The sequence below is a fragment of the Chelmon rostratus genome, chromosome 12 (genome assembly GCF_017976325.1).
Source record: "Chelmon rostratus isolate fCheRos1 chromosome 12, fCheRos1.pri, whole genome shotgun sequence".
In the NCBI taxonomy this organism is placed as follows: domain Eukaryota; kingdom Metazoa; phylum Chordata; class Actinopteri; order Chaetodontiformes; family Chaetodontidae; genus Chelmon; species Chelmon rostratus.
Genome location: NC_055669.1, coordinates 19,893,510 through 19,910,813, shown reverse-complemented (window position 1 = coordinate 19,910,813; position 17,304 = coordinate 19,893,510). Strand labels below are relative to the sequence as shown.

At 43.1% G+C, this 17,304-nt stretch overlaps 1 protein-coding gene across 1 annotated transcript in view; it reads left to right on the top strand.

The window, feature by feature from the left end:
* The window catches only part of LOC121615415 (netrin-G1-like), a 56,347-nt gene extending 51,327 nt beyond the window's left edge, over positions 1–5,020 (top strand). Inside the window, exon 6 of the mRNA XM_041949769.1 lies at positions 4,782–5,020. Within this exon, the coding sequence (XP_041805703.1) occupies positions 4,782–5,020 (239 nt within the window). The remainder of the gene's footprint in view (positions 1–4,781) is intronic.
* Positions 5,021–17,304: the final 12,284 nt, after the last annotated feature.

Below are 17,304 nucleotides of genomic sequence, written 5' to 3'. Positions count from 1 at the left end.
CAGAGACTTCAGTTGCACAGAGTCTGAGGCCATCAAGAGTTCACTGAGATGAGAGGATTAGAGAACTGCCTGAGTATGTCGAGGACATACACTGACTGCCAGATCCTCTAAAAAAACTCACAACAGAGGAACAAAATGTCTAATAGTTCAGTATCATAGTAGATGAAATGTGTCCTAACCGACCAAATAATCCAGTCAATAGTGTGTTATAGAATGAACGTACAGCTAAATTGCATCGTGCCTCCAGTCACACAAGCAGCAATAGCAGCTCTTTGTCTTTTCTATCTATCACTTCTGTGCTGTTACTGTGTTGAATTTTCTTCTTGTTACTTTGTGCAACACCGAGGCCCAGAGGTGAATCTGTTATAACAGTTATACTGCTAAAATGTCACACATGTGGCAGACGTGTCAGCCGCACATACGTGTCGGAGAGAGTGCGCCGGTGCTCAGCCCGGATTTGAATTGCTGTGTTCTCACCGTCTTCCTGCACAGGTTTGAGTGTGAGTGATGTCGAGTAAAAGTCGTACCTAGAAAATCATTCAAGAAGCACGATATTGTACTTTGGTATCTCTGATCAAAAGGTGATTTCACACATCGGGTTCGGTGCACTCGTCTCAGCCTGTCAAAAAGTTGTATAAAGAGTTACCATGATGATGTCATCAGGGTTATTTTTGACTTGAGACTTCTTGAGAGTCTTTAAGCAAAAATCCTGTATTACAAACTGGGGCATGGAGTGTGAAAAACATGTTCATTTGCCAGGCAGGAAGCGTCTGACACAATACAATACTGATTTGGATGATGGGAAATGTAGGATCCAGTGTTTTGGGGGCTTAGCCTACACTTATGAGATAAATGTGAGGATATCTCAGGTTCTGCCGCTGGTTCTATTTAAAGTGCCCCTTTAAATATTCTTTATGAGATTAGAATTATATTTTACATTTCAGGTTTACATTTAGAAAAACTTGTTTACTGACGTTTGCACATGATTTATTTTTTCACCAAAGTCCCACATTTTGCCTCACTGTGTCGGGTTAACACCAAGTATCACTGGCATGTTCATCTTATCTATAACTGACAGGACTTTTTATTATTTCATACATAGCCTGGGTAACATAATAAGATAATTGACTAAATTTGCACTATATTTTGTGGATCCACAAAGACGCCACAGGCTTCAGCCTGTGGAAAAGGACACTAATTGGGCCACAGATGCTTTTAGAAAGACAATGGTCCTGAGGGTTTGCTGGAGGACACACAGATTATCCTTTGGCCACCGGCAAGTTAATGTGTAGGCTCGACGATGGAGATTTAGCTAATCCCATTGAAATTTTGACCAAAACAGACAGAGCAGTTGTTTTCCATTAGCTGTAAAATTAAAAAGATGACATTGCTGATCGTGTTGTAATCAGAAGGCCATTAATATTTGAATCCACTGAGGGCCGGGCAGCACCACTCTAAGATTCAGAGATCAAGTATAGACACTTTGGACTAGTAACCTGTGTTTGTTGGCCATGAGTGGACTGACGAAAGGTCTTGGTCCTGTGAGACTTGGACCAAGACCTGAGACATGTTTGGGCTCGACTTAAGCCTACTTTTTCGGGACAGGTTCGGGTTTTACAATTAATTGATTAACCCTAATCAATTACAATTGATTTTAGAATTAAAGCTGCACTAACTAATTTGTTGGCCTCTTGTGAACACAACACTGACATGTCACGCTTTAAGTTGACCTGGTGAACTCATTAGCAAGTAGTTGAATTTTTAAAACATACACCAGAGAGCAGCATTAGCATTTACAGTCGTGTTTCTGTTCACCTGGCAAATGCTGTATTTACTGCGCTCTGGTTTAGGTCTCCACCACCTTTAAAGCTAAATATCTGGCTGTTAAGCTCTTAAACGCTCCTCTGTTTTTTACCAGCTAGTTGCTAAGTGTCTGTCTACTTGCTGGGCATGTAGAGTGCACTTGATTTTTAGAGCTATCTTGCTAAAAAAAAAAAAACTGTTTGCAGTTGCTGAAAGTGAAGCTATGAGAGCAGTGAGAGTGAACTAAAACAATAACGTTTCAGACCATAAAACTGAAACAAAACCAAGACACTAAATTCCCGGTAGAGCTGAGGGGGACTATAGAGTTCACTTTACATATAGTATTTCAATCCATTGTTATCACAAAGCTTTGAATATAGCCACTTATAGTATTACATCCTTGTTTTGCATCTCCAGGCAATTGCAAAGTATATAAAAAATGTTGCATTGGTGCAAAACCTGCAGAAGCTGTGGTCAGGACAGAGAGAGCAGGGCTTTTGCTGGCATTAAATCTCTAAAAACTCATCTCTGTTCATCAAAATTGCACATTTACCGTAACCCTAACCCAAAGTCACGTGAAGTTTTCTGCCAGAATTATCGTAATGAATATATATCCATCATCTAATTATCAGCTTCCCGATCAAACGAGCTGTTTGGAGAGATGTTTGCCGTAGCTTTCCTCATCAGCTTGGCAGGCTGATGCTGGCTAACATTATCTAGCACACTGCACATGTGTTTGGACACAGTCAGCAAATAAAACACAAGAAAAATAATCTTACCAACAGGTTGGCTCGGACTCGCTGTGTCCTCTGGATGAATGGATGGAAATAGTGTTGGGTTTCAGCGAAAGTTTGAAAATAGTGAAACTTAGCTCATTTTATAAATTACTGAATCATAGCAACATCTGGCTTCTCCTCTGATACCCCGTGTCTCACCGGGACGAGATTGGTTTTTTAAGTACGTTTCATGTGAAACCCTGGCTGTCTGAATCTGTGTTTATGTGTCATTGGTCCGCTGCAGTTCCAAGGCTGTGGCGTGGACTGCTTATCTTGCTCATGATTTGTCCTGTAGCATATAAAAAACACCATATGGACATGTTAGCAAGGTTAAAATCTTGATTTTAATTGGAGCTGGTCTTTCAAAGGAATGAGAGGAGTTGACTCTACAAGCAATGGCTTATGCCAGCCTCTATTATACCTAATAATAATATAATTCTTATTCAGGCCCTTTCACAGCTGCCTGTAATTATGAAAATGATCAAAAATGTGTTCATCACACTCACTCACATCTGGACCGTAATTCTTTTTCTTGCTCAATATTGATTTGGCCTTTAAAGGGAGAGGAATGTAAACAAACAGTTTATTCATGCTACAATTTGCAGATCAGGGTCTCTTGTGTTTGTGTGTGTGTGTGTGTGTGTGTGCGCATATGTGTGTTCAATCTAAATATAAACATTATGATGTTGCGTTCCCAGCATCGATTCAGAGTTTTGTGGCCGAAAATGTTTAATCTATCTAAAACATCAATTGTAAATGTCAGATTTCAGTGTCAGTCTCTGAATCAAACAGCAGTGGCTTCTTGGCAGACTCATTATTTTGCACCAGTGTTCAAAAATCATACAGAGAGAAATCTATCATGCAACGCGGCTCCAGGACCTGCTGCATTTTAAGTAAGGACTTTGACTGACTGGAAGAGCTGACACATTTGCTCTTATAACGCTATCATTATCAATCTTTCTAAAAAAAAAAAAAAAAAAAAAAAAAAAACAAGGCTGTCACACCAAATCGCTCAGGGTTTTCAAAAGCAGAGGCAGACAAGGCAAGGAAAGCGGGTTCGCCAAAAGAGTCGTTTACAACAAAATTACTTAAAATCCCATCCTGGCAATGAAACCCTACATCCACAGGTGGAATTTCCATTTAAAGCACAAAACAGTGGCGTCTGTTTGAGAGGAATTGAAATATTACTTAGTTAAATGCAATGCTGATGCCTTTTTAATCAGTTTTGGCAGGAGCAATGATTATTTTTTTGGGTTTATTCTGATGCATGAGCCACATTACTGAAAACCAAAAATGTGATTACTATTTATGCAGGGAGAGATATCCAATTACACTGAAATCTCTTGGCAAATATTACCTCTTCCAGGATTTCACCTCTGCCAGCAGAGGGGCTTCCTGGGATAATTGAGTCGTGAGTTTTTGTCTGGAAATGTGAAAATCAGCTTATGTAGTCCTAATCAGTCTATATCAAAACAAATAAATGTTTGGTGGCCAGCAGAGCGATGCAGCACTGGATGTTACGTCCTGTTCTTCATGCAGGGTTTCATTGTTTGTTACGGGGTTAACCGCAGAGACCAAAAACAACAGCAATTGGAGGATTACCTGGAAATGCTTATTTGCATACCAAAGGTGGTGGTGGTGTAGGTGGAGCCAGGTATCCATCCCATGTTCTCTCCTTTTTCTGGTCTTTGAGTGTCATTGTGCCAGTGGGAAGCAAAATTAAATGCTCCTGTCCAGCATAGAGGGCCTGTCTCACAATACGCTGGCACCCTTTGGTTCACTAATCATTAATTTCACCTCATCACTGCCATGGTTTGTTTGCTCTTTTGTTTTGCCAGGATTATTTGCTCTGAAGTCCCTTTGCTGCACCTAAAAATACCCATAAAATGTCTGTCTGTGTTCTTTTGTCATAAGCAATCATTCATAGAAAGGGTTTTCACAGGCTCTGGGCTGCATTCTAGTATTCATACAGCATGTGCCCTGGTTATCTGTCTCCTCTCCGTCTGCGCACTCCTACACAAAAGTCCTTGGTTTCACCCTCCCTGATGTGTCAGCTGTGCTCGAAGGACATGCAGACAGGACAAGAAGAGGCAGCTTGTGCCCCGTGAACTTGCCTGTTGATGTTCTCTGCCGTTCTATCCCTGAGTGATCTATTAATCACCCCTCCCTGTCTCCCCTGCCCTTTTTGCTCCGTCTCCACAGCTCGGGTGTGCGACAACGCGATGCTGCGCTGTCAGAACGGCGGCACGTGCCACCACCACCAGCGGTGCCATTGTTCCCCCGGCTTCACGGGCGTCCTGTGCGAGAGAGCTCGCTGCCAGGGCCCCGGGGAGTGTGATGACCAATTGTCTGGACGGGGCTCCTTCAATCATCCCCCCATCGGCCGCCGGCTCGCTCTCACCCTCGTAGTGCTCCCGCTTTTGATTGTTTCCCTTTGCTGAGAGATCTGGACCTCCCACCCTCTACCAAAACCCGAAGACCACATATGTTGAGGCTGAACTCTCAACCCTAAGGACATGAAGGACAAAGGATGTCTGAACAATGTGCTAAGAATACAATATAAGTAACTCTTTTATATCTCCAAGGCCACAGTGGTGCGTGACAGTGTTACTTGTGCAACAGGTTGTGCACTGATTGGTTAGACTGAGTACTAGTTATGAAAGCCTTGGTGAAGTCACCACTGTCTCAGCCACAGAGCAAACTGTTGGAGCCCTCGCTGTGTGATTGTGTCATTGGCTGAAGCTTCTTTAAAGGCAGGCTGGAGACTCGGACAGAGCTACCCACATTCTGAGAGCAAAACTGTACAAAACTAGACACGTGATTTCTAAGTATCATCTGAGGTTATTAAAAAATAATAATGTGGACGGGGACATCTTAAAACATCCTGCCTCACTGCCTCCTTCCTTACTTGTTAACCTCCTTCGTCTCTCCTCCTTTCCCTCACTCTTCCCCCTTTTCCCTCCCCACCTTCTCCCCCCTGTGCTTTGGTGACTCTGGTGATTTTACTTTGCTGAAGGGTGTCTGTTGTTTTGCCAAATGCTGCACATGTATTATTATCAAGCCCCTCGACAAGTACCGATCTAGTACTTTTTCGTTTTCTTTTTCAGAGGCCGTGTAGTCATGCTTGAGCTCACCTGTATAGGGGAAAAAAAAAGGTGTAACATACTGTAACTGTATTTAATTTTTGTATAAAACAGATATTTTCATGACTACGCAAAACAGAAAGATGTATTACTTGTTTTCTATTGCTGCCGACCTGTCCTAGATGTGGACTCTGAGTGCGTAAGGAGTTTGGTTGTATTATTTCTTTGCTTGTGTGGCACATGGTTCTCCTCATTTGAGAGCTGCTGTCAAAACTATGTTTACATACACACTTACACAATACACTTCCACCAAAGGGAAAAAGAAAATCATGTCTTTGTCTTGTTGTTGAACAGTAGTGCTTTTATTCAGTGGTAATATGGTACTGTTTGTAGATAGGCACTAGCCAATGACAGTAGCTGAATGTCATTTTAAAGGATTTTTGAAAGCTATCAATGCCAGGCGTTCACCTGTTCACTGAAGTCAACCAATTTCTGTGACTAAGGTTGTGTTTTCTAATGTGCTGTAACCCATCCCTGTTGTGCTCATGAAACGTGGCAGAATCAGAAGAATCTCAAGGCAAAATCTCATCAGCTGTATGTAAATACCACGAGAAGACTCGGTGAAAAGATGAGATTGCACGGCCGTCGCAGAGGTTGTCCAGCTTAGATCTTTAATCAGATCTAATCCTTGAATCAAATGGGAAGAGGGAAAGGTTTTCCGAGCTGGAGCGGTTGAAAGCCCGCATCCTGCTGCGGGAGCCTCCGAGAGGCGACACGTTCAGGAAATGAGCTTTAATTCACAGAGGGTCAATGAATAGAAATGAAGTCGCATCCCACTGGGTGACATATTGAGCGCTGAGACCAATTTCATTTGAGAGATTCATTTTCCTCCCGAGATTATGAAACACCTAATTGTGTTACAGTCTACTGTAAGTGCCTCTCATTAAATGACGCTGTCGATGAAAAGAGTAGCAAATGCCTTTTTTGACGGAGAGCGTGGGAAAGCAACTTTTGGAAGGTAGGCCTATTAAAAATGGGTCAATGCAGTGTATAAAAAAAGTGACGAGGAATGGGCTGCAGAGGAAAACACAAGAAGCAAGTATGTGTTAATTTCAATTAGAAAATAAATCAATAAATCCTTCTCCCCAAAGCATATGCTAACAAACGGGCATAGGTTAACAAACACATGCAGCGGACCTGTCAAGCTTTGGATTTCTCCACATGTAGAAATCCAATTATATAAACAGTTTTTTAAACAGTTTTTTAACCTTTCCAAACCAAAAAAACAAGAGCCAAAGTCTGAGGAATGGTGCAATTGTCAGCACCTCCAGCTGACCTAGCATTACTCCACGCCTGTGAAGCATTTCATACTTTGTGGGGTTAAAGAGAAGGGGAAAAAAAGATGTCTGTCAGTCTTAAAGTGAGTAAATCAGAGGCTACTGTCTTCTGTCCCGATCTCTGCTGGATTTGGGGAAGTTTACACTCAACCTAACCAAACATGTTATCCAAGATCATGCTACCTTCGCCAAACACGTTTGTTAATCCTTATCCTAAAAGCCTTTTCTTTCGTAACATTTAAAGTGAAAAAACAAAAAAATTAAGCATGTAACATCTGCCTTCTAAGTATGTATGCTGAGCATCACACAGCTTATCGTGCTAACTAGCTCAAGAGCCGTGATGATCTTTATTTTCTTTCACGAAGATCATGAATTGGTGAAGATGCTGACTTTTACAGGGTTCGCCTTTTAAAGCAACCAAAAGATGCCAGCTAGAAATGGAAAAGCCTACTTTTGTCCACTTGAAATCTTGAAATCAAGGACCCACTGTTTGAAAAATTACCAATAATTTTAATGTTAAATGTGTCTTGGTTTTCTTTGTGAACAGCGTTCATGCCATGCAAGAACAGAGAGTTCAATAGGCGCACAGCAACTTAGCAAAAGGTCAGTTGCAGGATTTGTGACTAAAAGTGACAAATACTCCAAACACAGTTCAGCATCATATCTATCCAGTATTAAAGTTGCATCGCCTTGTGTGATTTAGCAGTTTTGTTTAAGGTTCCTCTCTGCAGAACTGGCTCTGCAGAACGTGAAGTGGCACACTTGAGACCGTTTGTGGTGACAGTTTGAGGGAAAGAAGCTTTAGAGCAGTGTTTAAGAGGCAGTGTGCGTGTGTGTGTGTGAGAGAGAGAGAGACAATTACCTTTATGACATGTTAGTGCAATAAAATTGGTGTTTTATGACACTTGCTCTTGGCTTTGTGCTGTATTAAGCTATTAGCACAAAAAAGTTTTTAAGGTTAAATCCAAGTCTCTTGCACTTAAATGCAGATTATGGCACAAAAGGTTGATGAAGTACTGGATGGAGACCGTTGCTCTGCCTCGAGAGCAAGTGCAACACACTGCCAACGTTGACATTCTCAGCTTCAGAGGGAAAATGAGCGCCATAATTCCTCCACATGGCCCGCTTGCTGTAGTGAGTACAGGCATGGGAATATCCAAAACAACTGTCTTCTTCTGCAGCAGATTACAGAAAAGGTGGTGGCAACTAGCATGCACATTGTTATTGAACAATTGCATGAATATATTTACTGATACTGTCATAAATAGCTTAACAGAAGTGCTGACATTTAAAGGCACATGTGGCAGCAGTGGAGCATTTTATGGTAATGTTTTTTGGTGCAGTTTCGGAGTGTGGTGCATGAGGCTTTACATCAGGGGGGTCAGAATTCAGTGCACAAAGAAAAGACCTGAGGATTTTATTTGCTGGTTATGTTCCCCACGGTTCCGTGTCACCGCAACGCCTTGTCCTTCCTCCCTTCACTTCTAAGGCTCAGGAGGGGGTATTAGAAGGACATTTTTAGACATGAGCAGTCCTTGTGTTCTGCTACTGTCAGCACTGGTGGCACCAACAGAAAGTTACATAACATAAGACAAGGGGTATTCAGTATCTAGGAAAGAAGAGGCTCAGCAGCACGACTGGAACATTCTGCTTATTAGCAATCCAATATCCATATTCGGTTCATCAATGATACTCTTTGAAAATGCACAGCAGTCAAACTGGAAACACAAATTGGTGCTGTGGTGCAGGACTCTCCAGCTTCAACTTGTTTTTCCAAGCTATTTGAATATTGCTTGTGCTAAAAATGGGGACGCAAAGCCCGGTTTCATTTCTTTCCCGCAGCTGTTTTCATACCAAGCGTTTTGAAGAAAGTGCAGCTCGTATTTTATTTCATGAATTTCATCAATGTTTAGAATATATACAGTGACTCACAGCTCAGAATCAAAGTTAGAGGCTGCAGGTCCTTGTGCCTCTCACCAGTCTACTTCTGTGTCGCATCAATAAGTCGTCCTTGACCCGTCACTGAGCGAGCGTCAGCTGCCGGCTCGACCGTCGCTGCGACAAAAGCAACGCAACTGCAAGTGTGGCCCCATATGGAGGGTTGCAGTTTCCACACGGACCTTCTCCCATCTTTGAGCAGCGGTGTGCCGTCTGTTCTTATAGAGCAAAAGCTGCCTGCTGCCTGACAATGGAAGTCCCTTCATTTATTCATTTGCTTCTCTTCTTCTTTGTTTGTTCACTCAGATTTGTTGTAAGAGACATCCGCCATTTGCAGAAGGCTTGCACCGAGTGTTGCCGAATGATTGAGCATCGAATCAGAACAAATAACTGTGCAGAAACGATGGCTTTTGAGATGTTGAGATGATTGAATTTTTAATCTAAATGTCTGTGCAATATGAATTCCTTCCACTTTAAAGGCCTGGTCATACCGTAAAGTGGCACAGTGGAATGCAGTTTGTCTTTGTGTAATGTGTGGTTAGCTTAGCAACCTAGAGCTAGTCAGCCACACTAGGGCTCTGAGCTTCTTTCTGTTTTCTCTGTGCTGTTCTGTTTATTCCCCTTGGCATTTCATGATTATACCTCATTCCAATCAAGAGTTATTGAAAGGGGGCGAAAGCTCCCTGTGCTAGCAAGCTTGCTAACTCTCAGCGTTAACTGTCAGTTAGCTCGCTTGTTAGCACGGCTGCTGATGGAGCTCGGTTGATTCAACATGCAGTTTACAGTCCAGCAGAGGTGGGGTGAGTCATTCTGGAGAAAGGTCGGTGAAATTTTCTCTCCTCCTCCTCCTCCTCTCCACCTGGTGCCGATTGGCTGGACTAGAGTCATGTGGTTAAGCCAGAGCCACTTTGTGTGATTGACATTTAAGAGCCAGGGCTGTGTACAAAATCAGACAGCCAGCGAACCATGAGGGGATATTTGCTGCAGCAAATACCAACAATCTTTCTCCAGAATGGCGCAGTGGGTGCTATGATAGCTCCCTCTCCACCTCTCCGCAGCACTGTCGAGATGCCTCCATGTTCATTAATTCATCAATCATTTGTGCGTCAAAGTTCTGCACACTCCACATGAAGCGTTCGTGCAGATGCACAGTGTCCCCACGAGCGAATCGAGCGATCGTCGCAGTTCCACTGAAATCAGCTGATTTCACTGCAAAATCGTATTCTTTTAAATGCTGATGTGACAGGGCCTCACAGTGGATTCCAGCTTCGCTCAGTAACCTGCATATGAGCGAATCATTTCATCTGATTTCTTCCCTTCTGAGATCCAGCCAGCTTATATTAAAAAGGTGTGAAAGCTCAAAGAAGCTCAGCGGGGAGATATCGGCGATGCAGCGTAGAATTTTCCCCACTATTACCAGGTATTTTACATATCAGCACGCCTATCACGTTCTACCATATGTTCGACAATATTTTAATTTTGAAGAAATACATAAAAATCTACAACTCAAGGTTTATTTAATAAAGCTTGAACAACACAAAGACAGAAACTCAACAGGCAACGATGATGCTTTTGTGCAGAGAGAATTGATTGATGAAAATTGAAGCAAACACCCGTGCAAAGGTGCACCTCATGTGTTTTTATACATACAACAGAGATTGTACATGCAACCTAGCACACTGACTCACCAACATCCATAGGACCCCACACCCTCTCCATCCTAATCAATTTTTCAGCTCCAGAGGTGGAAACTGTATCGACTCCGTGTATTAGGCAACACATCAGGAATGGCACTTATGGTGGGGAGGGAGCAGCATGCCATCTGTGGCTTTATCAAACTCCTATTCACATCGCTGACATCGCAAGGACAGCTGGTGGGTGGTTCGCTGGCTTGGCGCTCAGAGCCAGAGTACACTAGAATCAATAGACAGAACAGAGAGGAAGTTAAGCTGCCTCAGCTGGAACATAATGGAAATACCTTTCTTCCTACTGCTCTTTCAGCTCTTGGAACTGACTAAACAGGAAGCTATTTCTTTTTACTCCTCCCCCATCCATTAGTTCAAGAAAGATGTGAAAGATACTGCACATGTATTATACAGGTCACCTATTTCATTCAAAAGTATCCGTGTATCACTGAGGACTGTATGCTTTGCCTGGGATATGACGGAGTCGACGATGGTGTCATTACAACTGTTGCAAGAAATATGGAATTAAATTATTCATTTGAAATGCAGAGGCAGCCTTAAGTAGGACTGTTTAGATTCTGGGACGAAGCTAAACCTATAAAAAAAATCTGCTTTCTTGTCACGACCACAAACCAATCTGATGTCCCCTCATTTCAATACAATCTAGGGTAGCAATCGGCTCTCCGGCTACAGATGGTAATCCCATTCAGTGTCACGCGCGATCACAGCTTTTGTCTATTTTTTCCTCAATGCCAAATCCAGCACTTCTGGCCTTCAGTGCCACACCTAAATTGCAAATCAGCCCCGGCTGGGATTGGCACCGCAAGCCCCCGACACCCTGTTGAAGAAATTATTTATGTATCACACCGAATCCGTCCATAAATAAAAGATACCATTCACAGTCTGTTCCAGAGAGCTTCGAAGAAAACGGTTTATCCTCATTTTTCACGTGCTGGGAGGGATGTGGGGCTTTGTGCTGGTCCCCAGGTTTCATATAAACACTTCTGACTGAGAAAACAAAAATAGCACACCTGGAGAATGTGGAAAAGATTATCACCTGTTCCAAAGCACGTTGCACACGCTTACTGATCAGTTCTTCTGCAGGTGCAGTGCTAAAAATCATCTCTAGGCAAACTCAGTATTTTGCTCTACCATTCTTACAGAAGGAGCCAGACGAGTTGGGTTTGTCTGATAGGACAACACCCTGTTTATCAGAAAGGATGCTGTAGAAGAATTTGAAGTTTGTAATTATTACTTTGCATCCTGATTAAGTAAAATAGGCTGCAAGCATGGCTGTGGAAAGCAAGCACATACTGCGCAAATGGGGAGTCTCAATGATTTATTATATTTTGTATGAGAGGTGGAGAATTTTGCTCTGTTGGGAACTTTTTACCCCTCCCCAAAACCAGTGGGTTTACCCAAATACCAAAAATATAGACAGAGATGAAATGGGTTTGAGTTGTGGAGTTCAAAACAAGTGCAAAATACATTACCAATGCTGCAGAGTCTAGCATCATTTGGCCATCATTTTGTCAGTTGATGCCCGTAGCACACAGTGAACGCATCATAAAGACGGAAGAAGTTGCTGATTGGTGGAGGAAATGTGATGCCATTGTTTTTCTGAAGGGGCGACACGCAGTGAAGCTGCAAGATATAACAGTAATGTATCCTGATGTGTTGCCTCCGAAGTGAGGCAGATAAAATATGTGGGTAACAATGGATACAGGCGTTTTAACAGTGGGTGTTGCCATTTACTTTCAGTCTTTCCAGAAGCAATGCCCGGTCCATCTGGTTTAATTCACAGAGCTCACTGTCAGTTTTCAAAGGGACTATTTCCTTTGTAAAAACAAGTCACCTCTGCTGTATTAGGCTTGGACACCGCTCAGGTTTTGTGATATAATACAATTTTGTATTTGTAATCTGGTCAAACATGTTTTTCATGACAATTTATGTTTAATCTGTACATTATACAATTGCTGTCAATCAGCAGCCTCTGACATTATTTTAACAAGTTTGCTACATTAACAAAAAGTATTTGTTCCACGTGTTACAAACCAGTGTTGACGACGGCACTGGGGACGTCAAGGACTGTTGTCTCATGCGTTGGAGAAAAAAAAAGGCACAGGTGGCGGCGGTGGCAGAAAATCCCAAGACAAAGAGCTGCTACAAAGAAGCAGTTAGAGAAGAAACAGACACGCAGGAAGACAGTCAGAGAGACAGACTGACAGGGACACAAGGAGAGGTAGTTTAGAGGCAAACAACGGGCACACGAAAACAAAGAGATCCAAGTTACAGAGGGGAGAAATAAAGGCGGGAAGACAGAAGCCTTCATCACAAAAGCCCGCCATGAAACAATAGTTCCCTGATGGAAGGAGGCAGCAGCACACACGAACACCCCTGTTTGGCAGAGCCGGAGGAAGGGATTGGAGGAAAAGAGGGAGACAGAGGGGGGAGAGGGAAGGAGCAGGAGGGATGAGACGCAGACAGGCCCTGCCAAAGCGGCCCCCATGACGAGCAGCACCACCTCGTTAAACCTGTCCGCGGGAGTCACAGGCAGATGCTCTGCTTTTTCTATGATAATGACCGACCTGCTAAGCAGCCAGCGGCGTCACGCTCCTTTGAACAACTATTGACCTCAAAGCTGTCACTCGGTTTCACGCCAGCGCTGGTTCCAGCTCGCCACCCTCAGGAGGGGCTTGTTGCGCCGTAAGTTTTAACGCGGGCCTAGATGTATTAATATTGCTTGTTATCAAGCGTCGAAAATGTCTTTCCGCTGATACGGTCTAAGTTTGTGTCGGGCTTGCGCACTGGGCTGCGCTGCGTGTGGGCATCAGATGGAGTAGCTGCAGATTCATAATCACCAATTATGTCTTAAGACCTTTGAAAACATGCTCCCCAGCCTGTGCAAATTGGCGTTAAGGATATTAAAGTGTTACCCATTAATGCACATTTATTCACCATTTTACATTTAAGAGACCCACCGCTGTCAAGCATCAAAGCGCAGTCAGCACATGGAGGCATGAGTCAAGAGGAAGTAACTAGGATGAGGGAGAGATAGAGAGAAGGAAAGAGAGGGATAGACAGAGGAGGGGAGAGGAGCAGTTCTCTGAGGATTAGCTCATTTAGACTGCTTTGATCTGTGAGATCTTAATTGCTGGGTAGCGCAGATAGAGTCCTCACAGAGACTTAGCAACACCATGCTGGCGAAGAGGGTGGTCATGTCCTTACCTGTTTTTCCTCATTGCTTTTTTTCTCCGGATATACTCAATTCCTGGACATTCTTGTTTAATTGTATTTCTATTAATGATTGAATCGAATAAGCGTCTTCCACCATGCTGGGAGTTCTGGGAGGTTGCGCTTTGGCACGGCGGCGCACTGAGCGAAACGCTAAAATCGCCATCAAACCTGCCAGTTCCACCAGGTATGGCTACGCCACAACCGGAACGTGGAGGGAGCTGATCGCAGCCGTTCCAGGCGATGCTCGTGATTTCATCAGAAGCGACGCTCCACTCAGCTCTGCTGGGGTATTTTTGACGGAAGCTGCGTCGAGCTGGGTGGAGCAGATCGGGCCGGGCAGGGAGTCAGACACAGGAACGGCGTAGAGAATCCAGTCAATTTTCAAAATAAAACACTCTGTGCAGACGCAGATCGCATATCGACAATAAGCTCAATTAAAACAGACAAAGAAGAAACCATCATCATCAACATCAAGGAAAAATGACCAAATCAAGAAAATCTGAGCAAGTCAATAAAATCAGGGATGCACCTCAATTCTCTTCATTGTCATTTCGTCAATCCTCGATCCTCACTGGGGATTCTACAAGTACTTCTTGTCTGCCATCTTGCTGGCCTTCCCAAAGCTCTTATTTCTGCTCCGAGGAGCTAGGATCGAGGAGCGATGAGGGATCCAGGAGGAGCCATGAGCGAGGTTGCATTAGTACATCCTTCCCGGAAGTCTTTCAACCGAACCGTATAAAGACTCCGCCCCCTCATCTGGCCCGCAATGAATCGCTGTAATTCAGACGTGCCTAACTTAACGCTACGTTCTCCAAAGAGCAATAATACAAGAACATGAGGATCCATCATGTTTCAATTCAGTTTATTTCATCCGCAACCTGTTTTGTTATGTTATAAATCTCACTAACAGCAGCAGCCGAGCATGTGTGGAACACATTTGATCATGTAGACGACAGCACTCTGTTATTTATCAAACTTCACATGTCTGGAATTGTGACGTTATGAATACAAGACTTCAGTTATGTTTCCGGAACTGTCACTGATATACAGACCAACCACATCAGCCTCTTGTCACTTGTTCTGCTGGCATCTGAGTGAAATAATGTGTTTTATGGTCAGGTCCGAAAATGACCACCTGTTCACCGGGAAGAGGCGTCCAGTCATCAATTCTCATGTGCGTTAATAAAAGTGCTACATACTTATATACTAGTGCTGGAGACTTATTTGTAATAATGTCAATATCAATCAGTGTGTCTAAACAGAGTTTTAAGGGTGTGTCATGTTAGTGTCGCGTGAATATACTCTCTCTTATATTTCCTTGTTTCTTCTCTTCTTCTTGGTTTTGGTCTCTCCATCCATCCTCGGACCGGAGGGACTAAGACACAAGGAAAAGACGGAAGTGAAGGAAATGTGGATGCAATTTAAGAGAACTGGGATGTAGCCCGAGTGAGAGTTTTTCTACATAAGTCCGTTCACCTCTTCCCAGACCTTTTGCAGCAGTGTAGCAACATCCTGCCACTTCTGCCTGTGTTTACACAAATGCTGCTGCAGATTTTAAGCAATAGGAATTCTTACTTACTGGTTAAGTATTCCCTCGAGTCCTCGTTCATCAAGTCAAATCCTGATTTTGCGCCATCATGTCATTGCGGCCGTTAAATAGCTTCAGCTTCAACAGCTTCTACGGGTTTTGTAACAGGACTGGATGCCTTTTTTTCTATATTTCTCTTTTCTTCCGCAAGAAAGCTTTTCATGTCTTGTCTGAATACAGAAAAAAACGTGTCGTCGTAGTTTTATGATTTCTGTTAGGGAGGATGAGGGTCACAAGTCAGCAGTTGAATATAAATCGTACAGATAAAGTCTTTCGGAGAGTCGAACCCTTTTGAGAGGAACTGAGAGCTCACCGTATTTGAGGGCAGCTTCAGCTTTTGCTAAATCCCTGTTTAACCCCATATAGAGATCCAGAGGGGCTGACTGGCAAAGACCGGGGGTTAAGGAGATCATTCAGACAGATGAAGATGATGCATGGCTTCCTTCACTCTCTCACTGTCTCTCTCAGATGCGCACACATATCCACACACACCATCCTCTTCCTCCCTGTACTTTATCTACTCCGTGCAACCTTGTACACCCATTTCTCACTCTCTCTCTTTCTCTCTCTGGCTGCTGTCCAACTTCTCCGTCGTCACCTTTCATCTCGTTGGCTAAGACAGGAACAGGCAGATTAAGGAGAGGAAGAGTATTAGGGGAGCCATTCTTTCTACCTCTTTGTGACGGGAGGGTTACTGTTAGCACAGCGGAGCCCTCCCTCTGCTGAGTTTGGTCATTAGAGAGGCTGCAGAGCAGCGGGGGGAAAGAAAGCCTGAGGGAGTGTTTACATTACAAGAATACTGATATTGTGAGAATCTGGTGTTTAAATGCATTCTCATATTTGACAGCGTGTTGCTGTTGAATCTTATGTTTTAAAATCCATAAAAATACAACAGCAGAGAGAGCACATCAACTGACAAACAGATGTCAAACAGCAAAGTAATAAAGAAAATATGTTCAGAGCATCAGAACGCTGAAGGAAAATATGACAAAAAACAGTTTGAACATTATTGTTATAGACATAATTTGACAATAATAAGATGCATATTAACGGTGAAAAGAGTTTAACCACACTGGATTAATTGTAGCGTCTGCAGAATCTGTTGTCACGATGGATTTCGTGTGGAAAACAACAAATGTTAGCTTTCTAACGTGAGAAAGCTAACATTGGATCCTGTACCATGCACAGTGAAATCAGAAATCTGCTGGCTGACCAAGATGCAGACCAAGGTCAATTCTACAACTTGGTTGACCCCTCCTTGTCACTTCACCTCATACTTCAATGTCACTTGACATTTTGTATGGTATTTGAATGCATCTGCACTTCAAATAAGTCAATGGCATTGTTTGACACATCACCTGCATGGAAAATTTGACTCTGGCTTATGCACTGCTCCTAATTTGAATGTGTAAAGTCATGTCATTTGTCTGCAGACTGCCTGGGCTGCATTTTGTGTTAGTTCCAGGTTATTAGAACCTGATTTTGAAAAGACCTGATTTACCTCTGAAGACTCCTTCCATACAGTTACAGGACAAGTTAAAATTCTTTACTTCTGCATAAGATATGAGAGTTTTTGGAGTGACCAGTGCATGCAACAAATTCATCAAAACACTGTCTTACCTTTCTCACCGTGGTGAGACTATAACCACATTCTTTAATCTTAGACGAGCTGTTCTTCTCAAGCTCAAGCTAATTATGGTGATCTCAAGCAGAGGATCGGCGAGACAGGCCTGAAGACAAACGACTTGTTTCACAAAAGCGAGCCGTGCAAATGGTAGCAGCATCGCATTTCACAACTGACCTTCGCCTGTAAATGGGAGATTAATTTGGGAGTCCTAAAGGTCTCTTGCATGCTCA